Source organism: Zea mays, chromosome 1, assembly GCF_902167145.1.
Source record: "Zea mays cultivar B73 chromosome 1, Zm-B73-REFERENCE-NAM-5.0, whole genome shotgun sequence".
Lineage (NCBI taxonomy): Eukaryota > Viridiplantae > Streptophyta > Magnoliopsida > Poales > Poaceae > Zea > Zea mays.
This window is the reverse complement of record NC_050096.1, coordinates 4,365,690-4,391,581: the sequence shown is the minus strand read 5'-3', so window position 1 is coordinate 4,391,581 and position 25,892 is coordinate 4,365,690. Positions and strand designations below refer to the sequence as shown.

At 46.3% G+C, this 25,892-nt stretch overlaps 2 protein-coding genes across 4 annotated transcripts; one reads left to right on the top strand and one right to left on the bottom strand.

The window, feature by feature from the left end:
- The first annotated feature begins 12,795 nt into the window (after positions 1–12,795).
- Positions 12,796–21,116, top strand: LOC100193072 (cell division control protein 50). Of its 3 annotated transcripts, none has more exons than NM_001138238.2 (10): positions 12,796–12,957; positions 13,542–13,598; positions 13,753–13,811; positions 13,907–13,981; positions 14,063–14,170; positions 14,274–14,344; positions 14,589–14,889; positions 15,015–15,304; positions 15,586–15,679; positions 19,927–20,572. In NM_001138238.2, exons 2-9 carry the CDS (start codon positions 13,547–13,549, stop codon positions 15,644–15,646), a joined length of 1,017 nt encoding a protein of 338 aa, NP_001131710.1. In that variant the 5' UTR covers positions 12,796–12,957; positions 13,542–13,546; the 3' UTR covers positions 15,647–15,679; positions 19,927–20,572. The 3 variants fall into 3 exon arrangements, with proteins under 3 accessions (NP_001131710.1, XP_008647010.1, XP_008646953.1); XM_008648788.4 differs by having other exon boundaries at positions 12,813–13,225; positions 19,927–21,116; XM_008648731.4 differs by lacking the exon at positions 12,796–12,957 and adding an exon at positions 13,306–13,437 and having other exon boundaries at positions 19,927–21,116.
- On the bottom strand, positions 17,611–20,794 carry LOC100272698 (uncharacterized). Its single transcript, NM_001360100.1, has 11 exons — positions 20,499–20,794; positions 20,308–20,410; positions 19,978–19,991; positions 19,487–19,705; positions 19,321–19,392; positions 19,097–19,186; positions 18,948–18,986; positions 18,750–18,854; positions 18,312–18,477; positions 18,088–18,197; positions 17,611–17,985 (listed from the first exon to the last, which is right to left on the bottom strand). Exons 1-11 carry the CDS (start codon positions 20,700–20,702, stop codon positions 17,899–17,901), a joined length of 1,209 nt encoding a protein of 402 aa, NP_001347029.1. The 5' UTR covers positions 20,703–20,794; the 3' UTR covers positions 17,611–17,898.
- Positions 21,117–25,892: the final 4,776 nt, after the last annotated feature.

Genomic DNA, 25,892 nt, shown 5'->3' with positions numbered 1-25,892 from the left:
CGAGGCATGCTCCTAGGGTTCATCGTCTCTGAGCGAGGCATCGAGGCCAACCCGGAGAAGATCGCGGCCATCACCAGCATGGGGCCCATCAAGGACTTAAAAGGGGTACAGAGGGTCATGGGATGCCTCGCGGCCCTGAGCCGCTTCATCTCACGCCTCGGCGAAAGAGGTCTGCCCCTGTACCGCCTTTTAAGGAAAGCCGAGTGTTTCGTTTGGACCCCTGAGGCCGAGGAAGCCCTCGGCAACCTAAAGGCGCTCCTTACAAAGGCGCCAGTCTTGGTGCCGCCGGCGGACGGAGAAACCCTCTTGGTCTACGTCGCCGCGACCACTCAGGTGGTTAGCGCCGCGATTGTGGTCGAAAGGCAGGAGGAAGGGCATACATTGCCCGTTCAGAGGCCGGTTTACTTCATCAGCGAAGTGCTGTCCGAGACTAAGATCCGCTACCCACAAGTTCAAAAGCTGCTGTATGCTGTGATCCTGACGAGGCGGAAGCTACGACACTACTTCGAGTCCCATCCGGTGACTGTGGTGTCATCCTTCCCCCTGGGGGAGATCATCCAGTGCCGAGAGGCCTCGGGCAGGATCGCAAAGTGGGCAGTGGAGATCATGGGCGAAACGATCTCGTTCGCCCCTCGGAAGGCCATCAAGTCCCAAGTGTTGGCGGATTTCGTGGCTGAATGGGTCGATACCCAACTACCAACGACTCCGATCCAACCGGAGCTCTGGACCATGTTTTTCGACGGGTCGCTGATGAAGACGGGGGCCGGTGCGGGCCTGCTCTTCATCTCGCCCCTCGGAAAGCACTTGCGCTACGTGCTGCGCCTCCACTTCCCGGCGTCCAACAATGTGGCCGAGTACGAAGCTCTGGTCAACGGATTGCGGATCGCCATCGAGCTAGGGGTCAGACGCCTCGACGCACGCGGTGATTCGCAGCTCGTCATCGACCAAGTCATGAAGAACTCCCACTGCCGCGACCCGAAGATGGAGGCCTACTGCGACGAGGTTCGGCGCCTGGAAGACAAGTTCTTCGGGCTCGAGCTCAACCACATCGCTCGGCGCTACAACGAAACCGCAGACGAGCTGGCGAAGATAGCCTCGGGGCGAACGACAGTCCCCCCGGACGTCTTCTCCCGGGATCTGCATCAACCCTCTGTCAAGCTCGACGACGCGCCCGAGCCCGAGGTATCCTCGGCTCAGCCCGAGGTACCCTCGGCTCAGCCCGAGGTACCCTCGGCCCAGCCCGAGGTACTCTCGGCCCCCGAGGGCGAGGCATTGAACGTCGAGGAAGGGCAGAGCGGGGCCACGCCAGACCAGGATTGGCAGGCCCCGTACCTGCAATATCTCCGTCGAGGGGAGCTACCCCTCGACCAAGTCGAGGCTCGGCGGGTAGCGCGACGCGCCAAGTCATTCGTCTTGCTGGGCGACGAAGAGGAGCTCTACCATCGCAGCCCCTCGGGCATCCTCCAGCGATGCATCTCCATCGCCGAAGGTCGGGAACTGCTGCAAGAAGTACACTCGGGGGCTTGCGGCCACCACGCAGCACCCCGAGCCCTTGTTGGAAATGCTTTCCGGCAAGGCTTCTACTGGCCAACGGCGGTGGCTGACGCCACTAGAATTGTCCGCACCTGCGAAGGGTGCCAATTCTATGCGAAGCGGACACACCTGTCCGCTCAGGCTCTGCAGACAATACCCATCACCTGGCCCTTCGCTGTATGGGGTCTGGACCTCGTCGGTCCCTTGCAAAAGGCGCCCGGGGGCTACACGCACCTGCTGGTCGCCATCGACAAATTCTCCAAGTGGATCGAGGTCCGACCTCTGAACAGCATCAGGTCCGAGCAGGCGGTGGCATTCTTCACCAACATCATCCATCGCTTCGGGGTCCCGAACTCCATCATCACCGACAACGGCACCCAGTTCACCGGCAAAAAATTCTTGGATTTTTGCGAGGATCATCATGTCCGGGTGGACTGGGCCGCCGTGGCTCATCCCATGTCAAATGGGCAAGTAGAGCGTGCCAACGGCATGATTCTACAAGGGCTCAAGCCTCGGATCTACAACGACCTCAACCAGTTCGGCAGGCGATGGATGAAGGAACTCCCCTCGGTGGTCTGGAGCCGGCGGGACACGCGGCGCTTCTGGCAGGAGGAGCGCGCGACGCTTCACCTTCGCCTTAATAACCGCGTCAGAAAAGGTACGCCACGTCGTCTGATTTCGTATCCTTTTCCGTTTTCCTCTTTCTCTATCTCTTGCAACAGGGACCGGGGAAGGGGGATACCCCGAGAGGGATCCTTCTCCGCGAAGGAACCGGGCTCCGCGCCCCCCATTACTGATCAGGGGTTCGAAGGCTGGCCCCCCGAGGGTTCAACAGCCGCCTCAGATCGCGTGGGCCCGACACCCACTACTGGTCAGGGGTTCGAAGGCCGGCCCTCCGAAGGGCTCCACGGCCGCCTCAGGCTACTCGGGCTCCGCGCCCATTACTGATCAGGGGTTCGAAGGCTGGCCCCCGAAGGGTTCACAGTCGCCTCAGACACCGAGCGAGGGATGACCAGGGGTACGTTCGATACATAACCGAGGCTCGGGCTGCGCTCCCGAGGTACCCTAGGACATATCCGAGACCAGCGGGAACGATCTTGTAACGGAATCCCATCGGAGGGAGGCATCGAGCCCTCGGACCCCGTCGCCAGGGGACCGGGTCCGGCAAGTCACCCGCAGGTACTTTTGGGCGTGCCTCTGGGCCCCTAGCCGACCCCCAACGAACGGGGCACGGACGTCCACTCGGATTACCCGCTTGCAGCTCACCGGAGACACCATGTTCGGTGCCCATCGAGGGTAACATGGCGCACTCCCCCCCTCCTCCTTGCGGAAAGGCGACGTAGGGGCGTATGTAAAAAGCCGAGTCTGTCCCTGATCGTCCTCTCGCCCTGTGCAGAGGCTCGGGGGCTGCTCTCGCAAAAACCGGCTCCGGCCAAATCGTTGACAGCGTCAACATACCAGCCCGAGAGCTTGGGCCCCGACCGTGCACCCGGGCTACGGCCAGTTCGCATGAGGGAACGACCAGACCAGCCGAAGCGTTAAGCGAAGTATTAAGACCTCGAAGGAGTATAACCACTCCTCCGAGGCCTCGGGGGCTACACCCGGCGGGTGCGCTCGCGCGCACCCACCGGAACGAAATGCAACCGAGAAAGGCTGGTCCCCTTGCAAAAAAGTGCGACAAAAGCCTCCAAGCGAGTGCTAACACTCCCTTCGAGGCTCGGGGGCTACTGTCGGGGACCATAATTAGGGGTACCCTCAAGACGCCTAATTCTCAGCTGGTAACCCCCATCAGCATAAAGCTGCAAAGGCCTGATGGGCACGATTAAGTCAGGGATCAGTCCACACGAGTGACTCGATCGCGCTTCACCCGAGCCTAGCCTCGGCCGAAGGCAGCCGACCTCGAGAGACTTCCGTCTCGCCCGAGGCCCCCTTTTTATGGCGGACACATCACCGGCTTGCCCAAGGCCTTGGCTTCGCTCAGAAGCAACCTTGACTAAATCACCACACCGACTGACCAAATTGCAGGGGCATTTAACGCAAAGGTGGCCTGACACCTCTATCCTGACACGCGCCCCCGGCAGAGCCGAGGTGACCGCCGTCACTCCACCGCTCCACTGGCCAGTCTGACAGAAGGACAGCGCCGCCTGCGCCACTCCGACTGCAGTGCCACTCGACAGAGTGAGTCTGACAGGCAATTAGGCCTTGCCAAAGGCGCCACGGCGAACTCCGCTCCGCCCGACCCCAGGGCTCGGACTCGGGCTAGGACCCGGAAGACGGCGAACTCCGCTCCGCCCGACCCCAGGGCTCGGACTCGGGCTAAGACCCGGAAGACGGCGAACTCCGCTCTGCCCGACCCCAGGGCTCGGACTCGGGCTAAGACCCGGAAGACGGCGAACTCCGCTCCGCCCGACCCCAGGGCTCGGACTCGGGCTAAGACCCGGAAGACGACGAAACTCCGCCTCGCCCGACCCCAGGGCTCGGACTCCGCCCTGGCCTCGGCCGGACGACTTCCGCCTCGCCCGACCCCCTGGCTCGGGCTCGGCCACGGCAACTGAAGGCAAGACTCAACCTCGGCTTCGGAGGAAACCCCACGTCGCCCTGCCTAGAGCACAGACCGCCACGTCAACAGGAAACGTCATCATCATCCTACCCCGAATCGACTCGGGTCACGGAGAACAAGACCGGCGTCTCGTCCGGCCAGCTCCGCCAGAGGGGCAATGATGGCGCTCCACGAGCTCTATGACGACGGCGGCCCCCAGCTCTCTTACGGCAGCAGGACAACGTCAGCAGGGACTCGACCGCTCCAACAGCTGTCCCTCCATCAGGCTCCGTCGCACCTCCGATAGCCACGACATCACGCCAGCAGGATGCCCAGATCTCTCCGGCTGCCACATCGGCATGTACCTAGGGCACCAGCTCTCCCTCCGCTAGACACGTAGCACTCTGCTACATCCCCATTGTACACCTGGATCCTCTCCTTACAACTATAAAAGGAAGGACCAGGGCCTTCTCAGAGAAGGTAGGCCGCGCGGGACCGAGGACGGGACAGGCGCTCTCTTGGGGCCGCTCGCTTCCCTCACCCGCGTGGACGCTTGTAACCCCCCTACTGCAAGCGCACCTGACCTGGGCGCGGGACGAACACGAAGGCCGCGGGACTTCCACCTCTCTCACGCTCGGCTCCGGCCGCCTCGCCTCTCCCCCCTCCGCGCTCGCCCACGCGCTCGACCCATCTGGGCTGGGGCACGCAGCACACTCACTCGTCGGCTTAGGGACCCCCTGTCTCGAAACGCCGACAGGTACTCACTGTCTTCAAAGCCGGGAGGTTGCTCAACATAGACCTCTTCCTTAATTGGTCCATTGAGGAAGGCACTTTTCACGTCCATTTGATAAAGCTTGAAGCCATGGTAAGTAGCATAGGCAAGTAATATACGAATTGACTCAAGCCTAGCTACGGGTGCATAGGTTTCACCGAAATCCAAACCTTCGACTTGTGAATATCCTTTGGCTACAAGTCGGGCTTTGTTCCTTGTCACCACACCATGCTCGTCTTGCTTGTTGCGGAACACCCACTTGGTTCCTATAACATTTTGATTAGGACGTGGGACCAAATGCCATACCTCATTCCTAGTGAAGTTGTTGAGCTCATCTTGCATCGCCACCACCCAATCCGAATCTTGAAGTGCTTCCTCTACCCTGTGTGGCTCAATAGAGGAAACAAAAGAGTAATGCTCACAAAAATGTGCAACACGAGATCTAGTGGTTACTCCCTTATGAATGTCGCCTAGGATGGTGTCGACGGGGTGATCTCGTTGGATTGCTTGGTGGACTCTTGGGTGTGGCGGCCTTGGTTCTTCATCCTCCTTGTCTTGATCCTTTGCATCTCCCCCTTGATCATTGCCGTCATCTTGAGGTGGCTCATCTTGTTGATCTTCTTCTTCATCAACTTGAGCCTCATCCTCATTTTGAGTTGGTGGAGATGCTTGCGTTGAGGAGGATGGTTGATCTTGTGCATTTGGAGGCTCTTCGGATTCCTTAGGACACACATCCCCAATGGACATGTTCCTTAACGCGATGCACAGAGCCTCTTCATCACCTATCTCATCAAGATCAACTTGCTCTACTTGAGAGCCATTAGTTTCATCAAACACAACGTCACAAGAAACTTCAACTTGTCCAGTGGACTTGTTAAAGACTCTATATGCCCTTGTGTTTGAATCATATCCTAGTAAAAAGCCTTCTACAGTCTTAGGAGCAAATTTAGATTTTCTACCTCTTTTAACAAGAATAAAGCATTTGCTACCAAAGACTCTAAAATATGAAATATTGGACTTTTTACCGTTTAGGAGTTCGTATGATGTCTTCTTGAGGATTCGGTGTAGATACAACCGGTTGATGGCGTAGCAGGCGGTGTTGACCGCCTCGGCCCAAAACCGATCCGAAGTCTTGTACTCATCAAGCATGGTTCTTGCCATGTCCAATAGAGTTCTATTCTTCCTCTCCACTACACCATTTTGTTGTGGGGTGTAGGGAGAAGAGAACTCATGCTTGATGCCCTCCTCCTCAAGGAAGCCTTCGATTTGTGAGTTCTTGAACTCCGTACCGTTGTCGCTTCTAATTTTCTTGATCCTTAAGCCGAACTCATTTTGAGCCCGTCTCAAGAATCCCTTTAAGGTTTCTTGGGTATGAGATTTTTCCTGCAAAAAGAACACCCAAGTGAAGAGAGAATAATCATCCACAATGACTAGACAATACTTACTCCCGCCGATGCTTATGTAAGCTATCGGGCCGAATAGGTCCATGTGTAGGAGCTCCAGTGGCCTGTCATTTGTCATAATGTTCTTGTGTGGATGATGAACACCAACTTGCTTCCCTGCTTGGCATGCGCTACAAATCCTATCTTTCTCAAAATGAACATTTGTTAATCCTAAAATATGCTCTCCCTTTAGAAGCTTATGAAGATTCTTCATCCCAACATGGGCTAGTTGGCGGTGCCAGAGCCAACCCATGTTAGTCTTAGCAATTAGGCAAGTGTCGAGTTTAGCTCTATCAAAATCTACCAAGTATAGCTGACCCTCTAACACTCCCTTAAATGCTATTGAATCATCACTTCTTCTAAAGACAGTGACACCTACATCAGTAAAAAGACAATTGTAGCCCATTTGACATAATTGAGAAACGGAAAGCAAATTGTAATCTAAAGAATCTACAAGAAAAACATTGGAAATAGAATGGTCAGGTGAAATAGCAATTTTACCCAAACCTTTGACCAAACCTTGGTTTCCATCCCCGAATGTGATAGCTCGTTGGGGATCTTGGTTTTTCTCATAGGAGGAGAACATCTTCTCCTCCCCTGTCATGTGGTTTGTGCACCCGCTATCGATGATCCAACTTGAGCCCCCGAATGCATAAACCTACAAAACAAGTTTAGTTCTTGTCTTTAGGTACCCAAACTGTTTTGGGTCCTTTGGCATTAGATACAAGAACTTTGGATACCCAAACACAAGTCTTTGATCCCTTGTGTTTGTCCTCGACATATTTGACAACTATTTTGCCGGATTTGTTAGTTAAAACATAGGATGCATCAAAAGTCTTAAATGAAATGCTATGTTCATTTGATGCACTAGGAGTTTTCTTCTTAGGCAATTTAGCACGGGTTGATTGCCTAGAGCTAGATGTCTCACCCTTATACATAAAAGCATGATTAGGGCCAGAGTGAGACTTCCTAGAATGAATTCTCCTATTTTTGCTCTTAGGGTAACCGGCAGGGTACAAAATGTAACCCTCGTTATCCTGAGGCATGGGAGCCTTGCCCTTAACAAAGTTAGACAATCTTTTAGGAGGGGCACTAAGTTTGACATTGTCCCCCTTTTGGAAGCCAATGCCATCCTTAATGCCAGGGCGTCTCCCACTATAAAGCATGTTTCTAGCAAATTTAAATTTTTCATTTTCTAAGTCATGCTCGGCAATTTTAGCATCTAATTTGGCTATATGATCATTTTGTTGTTTAATCAAAGCCATATGATCATGAATAGCATCAATGTTAATGTCTCTACATATAGTACAAATAGAAGTATGCTCAACGGTAGATGTAGAGCGTTTGCAAGATTTTAATTCTATAACCTTAGCATGTAATAGATCATTTTCACTTCTAAGGTTAGAAATGGAAGCATTGCAAACATCTAATTCTTTAGCCTTAGCAAGCAATTTTTCATTTTCAATTCTAAGGCTAGCAAGAGAGATATTCAATTCTTCAATCTTACCAAGCAAATCAACATTATCATTTGTAAGATTGGGAATTGAAGCATCATAAGCATTTGAATCAACCTTAGTAATTAAATTTGCATTTTCATTTCTAAGGTTGACAATAGTATCATGGCAAGTGCTTAGCTCACTAGATAGTTTTTCATATTTTTCTACTTCTAGAGCGTAAGCATTTTTAATCTTAACATGCTTTTTATTCTCCTTAATTAGGAAGTCCTCTTGGGTGTCCAAGAGATCATCCTTCTCATGAATAGCGCTAATTAATTCATTCAATTTTTCCTTTTGTTGCATGTTTAGGTTGGCAAAAAGGGTACACAAATTATCCTCCTCATCACTAGCATTACCCTCATCACTAGAGGTTTCATATTTAGTGGAGGATCTTGATTTTACCTTCTTCCTTTTGCCGTCCTTAGCCATGAGGCACTTGTGGCCGACGTTGGGGAAGAGAAGACCCTTGGTGACGACGATGTTTGCGGCGTCCTCGTCGGAGGAGGAGTCGGTGGAGCTCTCATCGGAGTCCCATTCCCGACAAACATAGGCATCGCCGCCCTTCTTCTTGTAGTATCTCTTCTTCTCCTTTCTTCTCCCCTTCTTGTCGTCACCCCTGTCACTATCACTAGATAATGGACATTTAGCAATAAAATGACCGGGCTTACCACATTTGTAGCAAACTTTCTTGGAGCGGGGCTTGTAATCTTTCCCCCTCCTTTGCTTGAGGATTTGGCGGAAGCTCTTGATGATGAGCGCCATTTCCTCATTGTCGAGCTTAGAGGCGTCGATTGGTTGTCTACTTGATGTAGACTCCTCCTCCTTCTCCTCCGTCGCCTTGAATGCAACCGGTTGTGCTTCGGTCGCGGAGGGGCCATCAAGCTCGTTGATCTTCTTTGAGCCTTTGATCATCAATTCAAAGCTCACAAAATTCCCGATTACTTCCTCGAGAGACATTAGTGTATATCTAGGATTTCCTCGAATTAATTGAACTTGAGTCGGGTTAAGGAAAACAAGTGATCTAAGAATAACCTTAACCACTTCGTGGTCATCCCATTTTTTGCTCCCGAGGTTGCACACTTGGTTCACCAAGGTTTTGAGCCGGTTGCACATGTCTTATGGCTCCTCCCCTTGGCGAAGTCGAAAGCGACCGAGCTCCCCCTCGATCGTTTCCCGCTTGGTGATCTTGGTCACCTCGTCTCCTTCGTGCGCGGTCTTTAGCACGTCCCAAATCTCCTTAGCAATCTTCAATCCTTGCACCTTTTTATACTCCTCTCGACTTAGAGAGGCGAGGAGTATAGTTGTGGCTTGGGAGTTGAAGTGTTGGATTTGGGCCACTTCGTCCTCATCATAATCTTCATCCCCTACGGATGGTACCTGTACACCAAACTCAACAACATCCCATATACTTTTGTGGAGTGAGGTTAGGTGATATCGCATCATATCACTCCACCTAGCATAATCTTCACCATCGAACGTTGGTGGTTTGCCTAATGGGACGGAAAGTAAAGGCGTATGTTTAGGAATGCGAGCTGGTGGATCGAGGTCACCGGCGTCGGGGACGGGAGACGAGGTCGCTGGATCGGGGCGGCGCCGTGACAGAGGACAGGAGGAGCCAAATCGCCAAGTCAATCGCCAAAGGGGAATCACCGCCGAGTTGAGAGAGAGAGGGAGCAGGGAGCGAGTGCGATGCGAGTGCGAGGGGCTGAGAGGTGGGGCCCAGGGGGCGAGGAGCCAAGGAGGTAGTAAGGCTGACCGCTGGCGGTGGCGGCGGGCCCGACCGGGCTGTCCACACAGGAGCAGACCGTGCCGTGCCAGCCCACGTGCCTGGCTAGCGGCCTAGGCACGACCTACTCCACTGGGCCGTGCCAGCTCGGGCCCATCCCTCACGTGCCGGGCCGGGCGCGAACCGGGCCAAAAAAACGGGCCTTAGGCCGGGTTAACGGGCCCGTGCTTCATGTACATCTATAAAAGAGAGGAGGGGGAGGGGAACGAGCTGGTTGGGGTCGAGGGTGGAGCACGGTTGGATTGCGCGTGGAAGAACGATCTAGATTCACCTATGGCAGAACGACAGAACCAAGGGAGGCAGCCTACCCCCTTGCGTTCTTCGTAGTAGTAGAGATAACCAACATTTGGTTATGAAATGTTAGTGTAATTAAAACCAAGTTGCTAAGGTGTGAACTTTGGAAGAAAACCAATCACAAAGATGGACACAAGACACAATGATTTATTTCATGGTTCGGCCAATGTCTACTTCCACGTTGTGGTGACCTCCTTCGGTCAAGGATTGCACTCAATCCCTCTCAAGTGATCCAATGATCAACTTTGAGTACCACGGTTATCTTCTTCAGTAGTCTTTTCCCGTTTGCGAGGAATCTCCACAAGTTGGAGCCTCTCGCCCTTACAATGTTTAATCACACAAGAAGCACAAAAGTAAGGGAGGAAAAGCAACACACACAAGACTCAATCCGCAGCACATACACGCACACAAGCCAAGACTTGAGCTCAAAACACAGCGCACGGAGTTCACAACTCAAACGGAGCTCAAATCACTAACACAACAATCCGAATGCATGGAGGCAGAGTCTAGAAGTCTTAAGATGTTTAGAGAATGCTTGGTGTACTGCTCCATGCGCCTAGGGGTCCCTTTTATAGCCCCAAGGCAGCTAGGAGCCGTTGGAGATCAACTTGGAAGGCAAATCTTACCTTCTGTCGAGTGGTGCACCGGACAGTCCGGTGCACCACCGGACATGAACAGTAAGCGTCCGGTGCCCGATCTCCTTCCTAATCGGGTGCAGTCGACCGTTGAGCCTCGGGTCCGGTGGGCGCACCGGACAGTCCGGTGTGCCCAACCGACCGTTGGCGCGGGCCACGCGTCGCCCGCTGATTGTGCAGCCGACTGTTGGCCATGAGCGTCGTTGGCTCACCGGACAGTCCGATGCACCACCGGATAGTCCGGTGATTTTTAGCCGCAGCACCTTTTTCTTTTCCCGAGAGCGGCCAGTTCGCCGCCGGGCTATCCTGGGCACCGGACAGTCCGGTGCGCCACAGGCTAGTGCTGTTTTGGTTGAACTTAGCCATATCTTCTTCAAACCTTTTTCTGTTTTCTTGGTTGTCTCTAGCACTTAGATAAACATGTTAGCACCCAAAAACAATTCACTAAGTCTAGAAACATACCTTGTTCTTTGTTGTGCACTTTTCACCTCCTTAGCACATATGAGTTTAAAACGATATGTTGGGCATTCAATCACTAAAACAATTATAGAAATGTCCCAAGGGCATATTTCCCTTTCAGTTAAACTGATGAACATGTGTGTGAATTGTGAACCGATGATGAATTAATGAGCGAGGAGTTGTGCTAATTTGGTGTTACATTGTTGTGATCTATAAACCTATGAGTATAATTACTATTTTTTGTTGTTAAATTGGTTTGAAATTAACTATAAATTGATTATTATATATATTGTTTTTTTATGATGTGGCTTGCGAGCTAAACGAGCCAACTCAAGCCAGCTCGAGCCGAGACGATCTGTGGCTCATTAGCTTAACGAGCCCAATCGAGCTAGCTCGTTAGCTTAATGAGCTAGTTTAAACTCGAACGAGCTGAGCGGCTCGATATCTAGCTCTATTCTTGAGCAGCAACCAAAGGAGATAGAACAACATCTCCCATGCCTGCAAATCCTTCCTGGTCATGTTGCCTAGACTCACAGTTTTGAGTGCTACCATCCTTATGATCTTGGTGAATACCATAATGATTCGCAAATTTATCTTCTATCTCAGCATCTTGAAAGGTAGCGTCAGGCTTAGGTTGATAATCATCGAGGCCATCAAAATCCTCATCTTGCTGATCTTTATCTTCTATGTCTTCCTTTACCTCGGGCTTATAATCCATCCAAACACCATCTTTGCACACTTTGTCAAGTTTATAATAAATTTCATGTAACCTTTTTCCACCACAATATCTGATGATTATGAAATACTATCAGTCTCCCACTAGAATTCTGACAACACCCATCTTTCTAGTATATCGCAAATCGACCTCTTTGGTAGCACCTATAATAGTGCAAACTGCCTACAATGGAAGAAACGATCTAATTTTATATGATACTCCATATACATTAACATATACCTTATGTCGGTATTGGACAGACTCAATTTGCAAATCCAACTCTTGAATAACTATGATCCCTTCGCCTCCAGCAGTGTGCATATATTTCATAGCAACCATACGCTGAAGCTCAAGCTTACGGAGAAAAGATACCACAAAACCATCGGCATGATGCTGGACAGACCAAGTCTAGTTCGCAGAAATTGATAACATATGCTGATATCTTTTAACTATATATTTGTTAAAATATTGCTTTATAGTAAATGTAAAAATATAAATATTATATTATCAACCTATATCACGTTATGTAAATGCTCATACGTTGCAATGAAAAATACGATATCACAATATTATAAGTACGTCCTCGAGTCCGGAAGCCTGCTAAAAGTTGGAATCCTGCTTTCTAATTGATCGGGTTAAAGTTAGCTGTTGGGACTACTACAACTATAATTTATAAACTATAATTTATAGAGACACAATAATATAGAAATAATAAAAACTAATTACTTCTAGTTAAAAGGCGCTGGGGTTTAAGCCCCTCTCCGGGTTTCACGGCCATCAGCTGCGCCTCCTTGCGATGCGTGAAAAGCTAGCTTGGACGCGAAGAGCAAAATCCGCTCTCCTCTCAGCACAGCACAGCAGCAGTCCTCTCTCCTCTCACCCAAGCTAGTATAGATTAAAGTGAAACGAACATGTTGTTGTGGTGAAAGTTGGTGTCATGATTCCCAACAAAACTCCTCGGTGGCGCACAGTGGTCACATGACACAGGCCACTGGATAAACCACGAAACTCCTCTGTGGCCCCACCATTTGCAGGCAGCCCAATCAGCGAAAAAATAGCCCATTCGGCCAATCCCCAGAGTTGGGCTGGCCCATGCTTCGCAACGGGTGCTAAACGCCACAACTCTCCAGTCTCCCTCTCCTCTCTTCGTCCTCACTCCTCGACGTTTCGTCGGGGTCTCTCGCCGTCGCTCTCTCTGCTCTCCACCATCCTCCTCCCCCTCCCCTCGACCTCTCATCCTCCTCCTGCTTCCCCGCCCGGTCAACCCATAATCCAAGGCATCCCTGGTAAGCCTCCCGATGACACAACCCACCTCACCGCTCCTAACCCGCGAGCGGTTCATCCGATTCCGCCCCCAGTCCTTGCATGTCCCCACGGTTCCGTGAAACGTCTCGTCGTGTTTGGTCTCATCATAGGGACGTGGCTAATCGCGATCCTGCTGTCTCCTTGGAGGTTCCGGACGCATGTGACCGTGGAATTCCATTCCTCGTGCGCGATTAGGTTGAGACGTCGTGATCCTCGTGCGCCCGCCGTACAAACCCGTGATCCTAATTGGTAGGGTTTGTCGATGTCATTATCGTCGCATAATCGTGGCTTAGAATAGGTAGACAGGGACAACAAAGTTAAAGCGGCGAAAGAAGCGGTCTTTCTCTATCATTATAATTATCTTTCCCCCCAACTGTTTAGGGCCCGTGTGGGTCCCGAAATCCCCCCTCTAGTCAACTAACACGACTTTTCTCCACAGTTTTTGCGTTTGCCTTTTAACAGTTCGTAGTTTCTCGACTCCCAGAATTCAAATCATTTCTTGTTGGTTAATTTTATCTGCTTCTTGCAGTGATTTTGCTAACTCTGCCCCCAACTTTTTTGCTAGTGCTGATGGATCGATTGGAAATGCAGGACGACTCGAAGAGATCCAATAGGCCCAAATGTATTTGCCCCTGCCACCCTTTTTATTTCGTTTTCTGTCTTGCAAATGTATGCTGTGTTATCCGAGGAAATTTTAGAGTTCAATATCATTTGTACATAATGGGGGTGAGTGCAAGACAACGTGTACATAAGGATCTGCCCCTTCCTATGTGCAGATTCTAAGTTTACGCAGCAAGAGCTTCCAGCATGCAAGCCACTGCTAACTCCAGCAATTGTAATTAGCTTGCCCGCTTACCGCTATTGTTTTGTTTTCAGATGAATGCTTGCTATATTATCAGTTAGACTTACGAGTACCTTTCATGAGCATAGGTCATTTCCGCCTTCTTACTGGTTGGCATCCTATTCGTCCCAATTGGTCTCGCATCGCTTTCTGCGTCACAAGAGGTATATCATATTATGTCCGTACTACACTTAGCATTTTTTATATGCTGCATTTGTTTACTCTGTCACTTGACTGCAATCTAGATTGTGGAGCTGGTAGATAGATACGATACAAGTTGTGTGCCCGTGGCTGACAAAGTTGGGTTCATTCAGAACACTAAAACGGACAAATCATGCACAAGAACTCTAACTGTGAGTTGTGCTTATTTATTGCTTGTGCTCTTAAGATGCAACCCTTAATATTTTTATCCATCAGAATTTGTACTGGGCTAATTGGTTGGTGTATGCCATCTAGATCCCTAAGCATATGAAGAGCCCAATTCAAATATATTACCAGATCGGTGACTTCTATCAAAACCATCGACGGTACATTCTTGACCCAAATGTTCTATCCAAAAAACTTAAATGCTTCTAGTTCTTTTTGTATCTAGTGCTACATTAACAGACACATTGAACCATGATATTGTTGAATAAATACCATGGTTATGTTTCGCCTACTGCATTAGAAGGGAGCCATGGGCATTGAGCTGTTACTAATTGACTTCGTTAATGTCAGGCCCATAGGAATTAATTATGCTGACATTCTTTTTTTTTTGCATTCTTTTCCAAGGTATGTGAAAAGTCGCAGTGATAAACAATTGCGATATAAAGATGCTGCACACTTGACAAAAGATTGTGAGCCTGAAGTTTATAGTGCTGGCGGTGCCCCAATCGTTCCATGTGGCCTCGTTGCTTGGAGTTTGTTCAATGATACATATACAATTTCGGTCAACAAGAAAGCTATTGTAGTGAATAAAAAGGATATAGCCTGGCAGAGTGACAAGAAGAAAAAATTTGGCAGTGATGTTTATCCCAGTAACTTTCAGAACGGAAATCTTATAGGTGGCGCTAAGCTAAATGAGAGCATACCGGTATGTGAGAGAGTTTCTGTGTCTTCAACAGTTAATATTTTTACCATGTCCATTTCATCTATTTTCTTCTAGTTTTGATTTAATTTAAAACAATGTCTTTCCATTTTTATTTGTCAATTGTTTAGCTAAGTGAGCAAGAAGATCTCATTGTTTGGATGAGAACTGCTGCCCTCCCAACTTTCAGAAAGCTTTATGGAAGAATTGAGACAGATATTATGGAAAATGATGAACTCACAGTGGTTATACAGAACAACTATAACACATACAGTTTTGGAGGGTCAAAAGCACTGGTCCTCTCAACTACATCTTGGATTGGAGGCAAAAATAATTTCATTGGTTTCGCATATCTGATTGTTGGTGGTTTTTGCCTTTTCCTTGCACTGGTTTTTGTAGTTCTCTACATGATTAAGCCAAGGTATAATGTATTGTTTCTCTCACGCTACTGCATTTTCTCTTATATTAGATTAAGCTAAAACTGTTCTTAGTTTCTGTGAATGTTGAGACACAAATACTAGAAAGGGTCAAATAGTCTTCCTTCTATTATGACTATTGAGACCTGAATTATACGGAGTAAAAATCAGCAACATATGTGTTTGCATCTCTTGAACATGCTATATTATGTTGTAACTTTTTTTATTAAAACAATCTGTCAGTTCTAATACTCACAGTGAAAAAAACACACTTAATTCTTTTCAGGACTCTTGGAGACACCTCTTTCTTGTCATGGAATAGGGGTACCATGGACTATCCAAGCTAATACATCGAAACATTCTCTTTATAAAAATAGTGGGTAAGTATATTGCACTTTCATGAGTGTACTATTGACTCTAGAGCCATAATATGATGCATGATGGAAAATGTATTGTACTAATTTCACCTGGCAACGCGATATTTGTTGTAACGCCTTGACCCTGTAAGCTTCAAGAACTAGGCCTAGTTTGCAGTTGCTAGTTTGATCAGGTCGTTATTAATTTCCCAGTTGATTGTTTTTTGTCATGTACTGTGCTGCAACCCATCTGCTTTTCTTAGGTGAGTTCAAGAAGAAAATTCTAACTTGAATAAATCATAATTATTTATTTCCTATTCTTTTTCCACTTTTTATGTTATAGTCTAGCTGAGTTGGTTAGCTGGTCTGAGTAGCACTCTGCAGGTCCGGAGTTTGACTCCCCAGGGAAGCTAATTTCAGGATGGGGTTGAAAGAATCCTCTCTTTTGTCTAACACCAAAGCATAGGTCTAAGATCTCGGCCCCGGTCGCGATTGTTTTCACATGGGCTACGGTGTCGTTGTGTATGGGTGGCGCAGGGGTTCGGGGGTTTCTCGACCTGTGTGAGGTCTTCTCTTAATATAATTCCTGAGGGCTATCTTACACCATATAGTTCGGAGTTTTTTTTATTTTTAGTTCCCCTATTTGTATCACGCTAAGATAGTAGCATCCAAGTCCAAGTGGCTAATGTTATTTTGATGATATGGTGTCTTGTGAGTTCCAGTTCAACTTTGTTTATCAGTGTTTTGTGACTAATCATGAGTCAAGCTGTGCAAGCAGTTAGTAACTTAGTATCCACAACAACAACAAAGCCTTTTATCCCAAGAAAGTTGAGTAGGCTACAGTTATGTGGTCGACAGCTCAGCCGACCCTTGTGGTCAGCAGCTCCAATTACTCCCGTGGGGTCGGCTGCTCCCATTCTCCTGGGGTCGGTTGCACACAGCCACCCCGGGGGGTCATCTGCAAAAGGCACTTCAGCCCTTTTATGAGCAGTGCTCTGTCTTCTGAGGGAAGGAGCACGCTAGCTCATTTGCAACCAGAGAAAGAGTGCTAGGCTTAGAGAGAGGAGAGGAGATTGAGAGGCACCAAATCCACAAACTTGAGATAGTGATTTGGGGATCTGGAGCCTCCCCTCATTTGTTGGCTCCCACCTCGTGTATTCTTCATCTTCATAGTGGAGTTTTGCTCGCCGCCGTCCGTGGGTTTTCTCTCTGCAAGGAGTTTCCCACGTAAATCTCCGTGTCTTCACTTGCTTGGGTATTATACTTGTCATATGTGCTGATTGTTCATCATATTGCTTGCTATTGGAGACATCACTCAAGTTTCTTAGGTAGTGTTTGGATGGAGGGACGAGGAAGAATGAAGAGGGATGGGATGGGATCACTCTAACTTGACTCGCGTTTGGTTTGGAAGTCTAGAGTCAGGGTCAAGAAATATTCTTCAAAAATGGTGGATGAGGTCATCCCTCAAAAAATAAGGGACGGGATCAGCTTAGGGTTGATCCCGTCCCATCCCTCGTTGACACCGAACCAAACGCTACCTTAGTGTATGGTCATGTTGGCATGAAGGGCATACATGTGTTCTTTGAGGGTTGATTATGGGTGAGCTAATTGCTGCACATATATTGTTGTACTGCTGGACAGCGTGTGGTTGTTTGATTTGAAGCTTAGTTGCGTCTAGTTGGTCTATGCCCACAAGGTGTTCGGTGAAATATTTGTGACAGCTTAGCTTGCTGCTTCTGGACCCGCTTTTGCTGCGCGCCGACCCTCACCAATTAAAAACCCAATAGAAGTATAGAACGCACAAGTCTAGGTTTGGGTACATGGATAATTGTTTTTCATGCACTCCTATTCAAGGCTAAAACTTTGGGTATATAACACCCCTAGTAACTTAGTATCCCATTTATAAATTTTAGGACATATCAGTCAAGAAATCACAAATCATAGGCAGATATCATATTGAAAACAGTCGTTTGAATTTCATAAGATGGTCTCTTGGATAATTACATCAAATTCCTTTTAACATGGATACACCGAGGTTTGTAATCACTTATTGATCAACTGACCAAACAGCAGTTGCTGCTCAATATTTGAAAGAAAGTATTTTTCTAGATTGTGTAATCTAATCTTTGTTGCAAATGCTTCTGTCCAGATCAGTTTGTCAGTAACTTAAATGCTTCTGTCAACTAGTTGCCACTGTCTGTTAGTACAGTAGCTTGACAACTCTTCGTGTTCATCTGGGTTCATCATTCACATGACAGGATTATAGGATCCATGGGTGTGGATATGCTCCTAGTGCACATTTCAGGACCAATCTCTGTGACCCCTTCATCCTGTGTTATTATAGTTCCACTGATCAACAACCTTGTTCTGGAGAAATCATAAATCAATTAAATGAAAGGAAAGAGGTAGCGAAATGAAAACACAGGTCATGCCTTTGCAAGATTCCTGAAGTAAATTGTTATGTAGTTCCCCGTTGGGAAGAAAATTTCTATGAGATCTCCAAGAACCAACTGAGGCTGTGAGATAGCTCCATCGGACCAATCTTAAAGGGAAAAAGAGTAAATGTGTATGACATCATTTCTTTGAGATGGAAAAATTCATTAGATCATTACATAGGTAAAAGATATGATACTAGTAATAGTATTGCTTCGGTTACCAAGTGTCCCAGAAGCTCCTATCCTTTTGTCAAATCTCCATATGCTGCGATTTGATACAAAACTGTAACAGGAGTCGTGGCTAACATTAATATTCTCCAAAAAGGTGGATAGTTTGTACTCTGCAGGCTCCAAAGCATATGTCTGATCTATGACCACGTCCACTGTCTGTAATATTCGTGAACCAAGCTTAGTTAACTGTTACTAAGTGCAGAGTCATTTGAAAAATGTGTCAAGTAATAGACCATTTGGTGTTTTGCAGGCATTGTTCATTTGATACAACCAGTCCAGTTTATTTCAATTATTAATTGTGTCAGCATTAATCCCTTTTATGGCCAAAAGAGGATGTGTCTTTTGTACGTCACACACTCACATGCAACAGTGAGCTCGTCAACTAACATTACAGTTGTAATATTACATTCTGAGTGATTGATACTCACACACAGAATAGCATGGAAGTTATCCATATCCTCTGGATCTGAACTATTAAATCTCTTATCCGTAATAGTTGCATCAACAATTTCTGCTCCTGCATCTGTGACATACTGTTCATAAAAAATGAACATCAGTGATCCATTTTTTTTTGATTTATTTGAGTGCTACTCTTTGAGTCTTCAATAGAAAGCGCGACGTGTTACCTGTAAGATGTAACTTTCTTTAACAAATGTCCACATTCCCTACAACAGTAGATGGAGAAGGCTTAATGATTACTAAGCATGCATTTTTTTTAAAAAAAAAGTTACTTTGGATGAGGAAGTTACCATTTTACTGGTTTGCAGCTGCATACCTGTGTGAATTCAATCCACGCTACTACAGGCTTGAATCTTGTGCCAAGGTTTGCAGCTACTTTGCTTAAGCACAGGTAGTTTGTCTTTACCTGCAATGGCGTGCTGGAGAGATGAGACAAATAGTTCGCAAAGTGTGGTTTTATGGCACTGTCAGATGCCGTAGAACCATACTTTATTACTTATTCATATCAATCCAAATAAAGATGCATTTAGTGGTCTTAACTGCATCGTAGACAGCATTAGCCCTGTTTTCAGAGTTTGTGAAAGTTCCCAGGTACTTGATCCACTCAGCCATCTGGAGAGAACCATTTAATAGATAGTATATAGTTCTAGGCTGTACATAACTAGACAAGTTCCAGACTGAACTCAGGTTCCTTTTATTGTTTTACCTGCAATGGTGTGCCCTCTTCTAAGGGTACATATGCTGCAAAGTTGCAACCTCTGTCTTCATCTGTATCGCTTATGAAATGCGCAGTAAACTGCGAGAGTGTCTGCACATCAGTTCTATTCACAAGCTGGGCATTTCCACTTGTATATGACTGGAGCACGCACTGAGAAGCGACTTGGTTCGATGTTATTCCTTTCAAGCTCTCTAGCACTCCAAGCAGCTGCATATATGTCAAGTGTACTTATGAGTTTGCCATAAGCTTAAAGCATACTCTCTCTTGATTGGCTCCTCTGTTTCTTTTGCTGCTCTTGTTTTAATGTGTATGCATACTTGTTATTAGTAACACTGTCCTGAGTACAATTTTCTTTAGCTTTAAGTTCGGAGTAGATGAGGAATTGAATATTTAGACATTTTTCTGAGTTTTTTTTCTTTCCCTTGCAGAAGGACCCATTGCCAATTGGACTGCACTGCAGAGTCTCATGCATTGCTCACCTCAAAGAATGACACTGCAAACAAAGGTGGAAACGATGTTACTCCTATCTGTTACGGATGCACTACCTGTGTCTGATAAAGGAAAGTACAATTCTAGCATATGATACCTCAAACTTGATTAATTATAGATAAAAGAAGTTCAGCTTGTGTTTCAGAAACGTCATGCTGAGTACAATTCTAGCATATGATAACTTACTGCAGCTTGGTAATTACGATTTACTAGCTGCACATTCCCAAATCTGCAGCATGTGCGTTCAACGATGAGGTGTTTGGACGAAGGAGTTTTGCACCTTCTTCCATTGTTAAGAGCAGTAGATGGTGAGGAAGTACCTGGAGAGGTCGTGGTGTCGACGGAGAAGCTGGCGAGGGGGATGACGAACGACTTAATCCTCCCCGTGCAGTACTTCGTCTTGGATGCCATCTTGGACGTGTTCTGCAGTACGGTGAGCATGAGCACTTCTCAGAATCCGGTGGAGCAAGCAGGCAAGCTGCATGCAGCTCCGTCTCCGAACGAGACCTACCTGCATGAGAAGGTAGCTCTTGCCATCGCCGGAGTTCTTGATGACCTTGAAGCTCTGACCGTAGTATATCCGGAACATGGTGGCGTCCTCCACCCTGGACACCGGCCCGGCCACCACAGGCGCCGGCGCGGCCGTGGCCGCTGAAGCGAGCGCCGACCACAGCAGCACCGCGGCCAGCAGGCAGCATCTACGAACAGCGGCCATTGCCTTCAATGCACGGCTCACGAGCTCTTCCCAGCTCGTGAAGAACTGATGGCCTGGTCCCTGAAGGGAAGGGAAGGGAAGGGGAAGGAGTGAGACGCTGAGTGGTACTCCTCTGCTACGAGAGCCCGTGACAGAGATGTTGGGAAGCTTTTCTTGTCACGACGCGGAATTGGTAGGATTCCTCGTTCCTGTGACTGTGAATTGGCGGGCAATGCATGTGCTGCGTGCTGGTGCATTGCGGTGCATGGCTTGCGGCTTTCAGCCTCTACCTTTTGACCTTGCTCGCCACTACCATTCATGAACAATGCATGGAGTACACCTCAGGTCAACAAGAAGAGAGAGAAAAAACTCAATGTAAACGCATGTATGCTGTTACGGGTATGCAATTATCCTCCCCCACTAACTTAAGAAATATATTGCAATTGTTCGCTTTGGATTAAAGCCAGTAGAAACCATTTTGGATTAAAGCCAAACAAACAGCTTTTGCTTCCGATGAATGAAAAAAGATAGACGTTTAGGGCAGCCAACTCTTAGCTATGGGATATGACATTAGGCGAGAGGAAGATGGGGATGAAGAGACAGAACGTATGGCTGGCAGGACCGCAGGGACAATAATGAGCTCTAAATTTTATATTCCCTATGTTTCAAATTAGTATTCACTTTAGCACTTGGTTTTTATGTCTATATTCAAATAGATAATAATAAATCTAGGCACGTATATAAAACACATACAATAATTATCGTATGAATCCGCTAAATGATTGTATGAATCCACTAAATGTCCAAAGAGAATTTTAATTTAGGACAGAAGGACTACTATAATATTATAGATCGAATTAGCAGCGGACTTTATTTCTATTTATTTTTGAACTAAAATTAATTAAGGGCTCAAACAAATTGTAAAAAACATTTAGATCGTGGTCCATTACCACTTTTAATGATAGATGGGTTCAAGATAGTCACAAATAACAAAAACTAGGTAAGGAGTCAAAATTTTGATAACATGTTTGGGTTGGGACTGCTCTAGCGTGGAAAGTTTATAATAATTAAAAAAATATTTTATATCTAAAAATAAAATAAAATGAATTATCTAAATGTATTCTAAATTTTTAAAACTCTATCTTCACATTTTTTTTTCTGGAACTGGAACAGTTCCAGACACCTCCAATAGTCGAAGTGCCAAATTTACCGGGTTTTATCGTTAGAGATTATAATTTATATCTATAGAAATATTAAAAAAACAAAAAAAATATTCATTTTTTTACCTCTTTAACTATCTAACGGTATAAAAGTATAGTCCAATCTGAATACGTCCCCTTCTCGTCAGTTAGCGTTTGATTTCCTGACTAAAGTTTAGTTAATGTCACATCAAATGTTTGAACATTAATTATAAATATTAAATATAGACTTTCATTAGATTTAATAAATTTGCCTTATTTTTTTAGTCTTTTATATGTGTAATTAGTTTTATAATTAAACTATTTTTAACATCTATAATTATCATTTAAATATTTGTTGTGATAGAGACTAAAATTTAGTTATAGGTACCGTCTAGTTTGTGGTGGTTTTGATGAGTCGCTTTTAGTTTTCGTTTGTGTCCAGTTTTGATTTGCTATCGGCATCCGCTTTCCCAAATCCCAACTTGGGCTTGGTTAATTCCGTCCGGTCTTCCCTTGTTGATTTGGGACCATGATTCCCATTTTATATTTTTATTCTAATTCGTTTTCCTCCATAAATATAAAAATAATAAATATGTGAATTATTGACCTACAAGAAATACATATTTTTACTACAAATTGTTAATGTAATTTTAATTGGGAACAATTTTTTTTTCTATTATTATAACCTGGTTCAAGAGATAATCCAATTAATCAAACTGTGGACTAAAGTTTGGAGCAGTCATCCAGTTTATTCTAATAAATATATCTCTAAACACAACCTGGATAAAGGGTATCACGTAGACTAGAAAATCGAGAGAGGCTTCTCGTCAGCAGATGGACCAGCCTTATTGATTTGTTGTCCCGTTCGAAGCTCAAACTCATGATCCTAATGAAATAGAAATTAGAGTTCTAATTGATTTATTGTATAGCTCATGACTTAGATTTATGACCATGCTTAGACCGGTCCTAACCGTGCAAGGCGAGGCAAACCACTTTGTATGCATCGTGTATAGTGCTTGTGGAACAAATCAAATTAAAAGGGAGAGGCATCCAATAGATAATGCATATGGCGATGCATTAGGCAATAACACAGTGCGCGCAGCGGCTTCCATACACTGCCCCGTATGATATTCACCACGGAGAGAATATGCATTTTTGTCTCTTCTCGACCAGATCACACAAAATACATTGCTGGTTTGCATTACCTATGCATCACACCTATGCATCGCGCGCACGTTGGGTCAGCCTTATATAAGTTAGAACAGTGCACTTTAAACCATACTATAGAATTTGATTCCAAAACATAAAAATAAATGACTGGAATGGTAGATAGTATAAAAGGAGTCAAGAATGTTCTTCCTACAAGGTTGAGAGCAGCCTTCCAACAAGGGAGTTTGTCTACGATTAGAAATTGGGAACGTGAAACTTATCCATGTTCTGAAGACAATCGTTCCATTCCAAAAAACGCGGGAACAATCTTATCCCATAGTGTTGAAAAATATATATATTTAAAATATCGTACCACGTGTGTATTGTGTGTGTTATGTTATCGTTTCTCGATCCCATCGATTTGGGAACTTGGCTACTAAGGTCTGCTATCTTCTCAATGCAAACCAATAGATCACTTCTCGTTCGAGATGGGGAGGCCTAAGCAAGTACACGGAAAAAATGACTTCTAACGCGTCAATAGAAAAATATTCAAAAGTTTCATTTATTTATCTACAATGTATTGTATAGTCAGAAATATCAATATTTTTTATTATTTAAAACAAATTTTGTACGTCATTGATAGTATCCCATGATTAGAAGACATATGACGTTAAAAAATAATAAAAAAAGGAATTTTCAAAGAAATTTGTGTGCATCTCTATGTGAGTAGGTGGGACGTGAGTATAGGTGTACATTTGGGCCGCCCAGCCCAAGCCTGAAAAGGCACATATTGTTTTAGTTTCGGACCGACGTACGGGCCTAGCTCTCAGCCCACGGTACGACCCGTAATTGCTTAAACGTGTCGGGCTCATTTTAGGCGGCCCGAAATTATAAAAGCTCGAAATTCAAATTTTGACCCGAAATTCACAATAGGGCCCGAAATTCATTTTTTGCCCGAAATTCACATCAGAGCCCTAAATTCAAAAAAATAATAAAACAAATAAAAGATAAGACAAATAAATTTGAATAAAAGCAAACTTAATATTTGTATTAAAGTTACCAGTGCTATGCAATAACTACCTCGTTTACAAATCATTTTGTTAGAAGGAAAAAGAGTATAATCAGCTCTATACAAAGTTCGTAAGTTCAGTTTATTGTCTAATGTTCATAACAAAAGTAAAATTACATCACATACTCTAATTCAAAGCTACAAAAAACATCTAACTAGCATTATCTCTAGCTTTATGTTCATTATTAAGTATATGAAAGTATGGAATGAAGTGTGGTTTTAATAAATATAGGGCCTTTTTGTGTCTCTATATTAGCCATTTCGTGTCTGTCTTAAACGGACTGTGCTCGTGCCCGCCCATAGGCCGTAACCTCAGCCCAAACCCGGTCCGATATATCAGATCGTGCCAGTCCGATACTAAGGGTGTGTTTGGTTTGGCTTTTGGCTTTGGCTTTTACCCCCTAAAAGCCAAAAGCCAACCAAAGGGCTGGATCTAGGAAGCAGCTTTTTCTAAAAGCCGACTTTCTCGTAGTGCAAAACTGAAAGCACCCCTGGACCTGCTTTTAGTGGCTTTTGGATGGAACTGTGAAAACATATATCGAAGAGCTTTTAACGACTTTTAGTGGTTTCTACCAAACGATTTTTAGCTTTTTAACAGCACACAGCCTACAACAGCTTTTTCCACAGCTCACAGCCCACAACAACTTTTTCCACAGCCACAGCCCAACCAAACAGACCCTAAAATATTTCGGGTCGTGTCGTGTCTAAACCGTGCTTTAAGCCAATTGTTGGAAGTCAAATTGAGCAGCGCGGACAGTCCGGCGCTGAGGCCGGACGGTCCGCGGTCCGGACAGTCCGCGGTGGTGGCGCGGACGGTCCGCGCGTGCGCAGAATCAGTTAGGGTTCCTAGTTTCTCGCGGGATTGGTTACCTAAAACCACGGGATTAACTCGGAAATCAGTTGGAAGCGGATCTAGACCTCCCCCTTTATATAGATGAAGGGCTACGGCCGATTGAACCCCCAACAATCGATCAAATCAAGTCTATTACTCGTTTTTACCTTATGCATTAGGAGTAGTTCTAGTCTAGTTCTAGTTTAGCCCTAGCTTAGCCTTCCAATCCCCAAATTCTCCGTCTCTCTTCGGCTCTACGTCGATTAGAGGAGTCTAGGTCGGCCTGCCCGAGCCTAGACAACTCCTAGGATCTCTCCTCCCCGACGGGGTCCCTCCCGGGAGCGAGATCCAGGCGCCGCCGGCGATCCTCCGCCGCCCCTGCGCACGCGCGGACCATCCGGCCCTAGGGCGCGGACCGTCCGGCCGTCAGGCAGGGAACCCGTGCTCCTGCACCAGGTCGCGGACCGTCCGGCCCCTGGCCGCGGACCGTCCACGCCTGACCAGAGAGCACCGCCACCGGTTCTTGTTGAGTGTTTGGCGCTCCAAAAAGGCGTCAACATACTTTTTGGCGACTCCGCTGGGGAAGGTGTGTAGATCTACTAAAAATCAGGCCCTCAAATGGCCGGTTCTAAAGATCACACCGATATCTCCCCGGACAATATCCTGAAGCCGGCTGTTGAAAGTCTGACGGCCGATGAGCAACAGCAATACGAGGACTACATGCGTCAAGCGAGGGAGAAATTCTTATCACAATACACGGTGGATCGCCACCAGAAAGTTGTCAAGTATGGAGAGACCGACGTCGCGTCTCTTCTATCTTCGCTTCAGGTCCCCAACGTAAGTAAACCCGACGATATCCAGTCTATTAAATATTATGTAGATCAGCAGCAGGATCAGATGAAACAACAAATTGTAGGGTTAGAAGAATCAATTAGAAAATTAACGCGTACGTTGGAGAAGTCTGTTGCTCCTAGTTTTCC

Bases quoted from the DNA above. Each gene is read 5' to 3' on its own strand.
- LOC100193072 (XM_008648731.4), top strand. The intron at 13,982-14,062 runs GTATATCATATT...ACTGCAATCTAG, and splicing joins CGCTTTCTGCGTCACAAGAG to ATTGTGGAGCTGGTAGATAG. The intron at 14,890-15,014 runs GTATGTGAGAGA...TCAATTGTTTAG, and splicing joins AGCTAAATGAGAGCATACCG to CTAAGTGAGCAAGAAGATCT.
- LOC100272698 (NM_001360100.1), bottom strand. From the start codon at position 20,702: ATGGCCGCTGTTCGTAGATGCTGCCTGCTGGCCGCGGTGCTGCTGTGG. The intron at 18,987-19,096 runs GTATGCAGCTGC...CTACTGTTGTAG, and splicing joins CGTGGATTGAATTCACACAG to GGAATGTGGACATTTGTTAA. The intron at 17,986-18,087 runs GCATGACCTGTG...ATAATAACACAG, and splicing joins ACTTCAGGAATCTTGCAAAG to GATGAAGGGGTCACAGAGAT.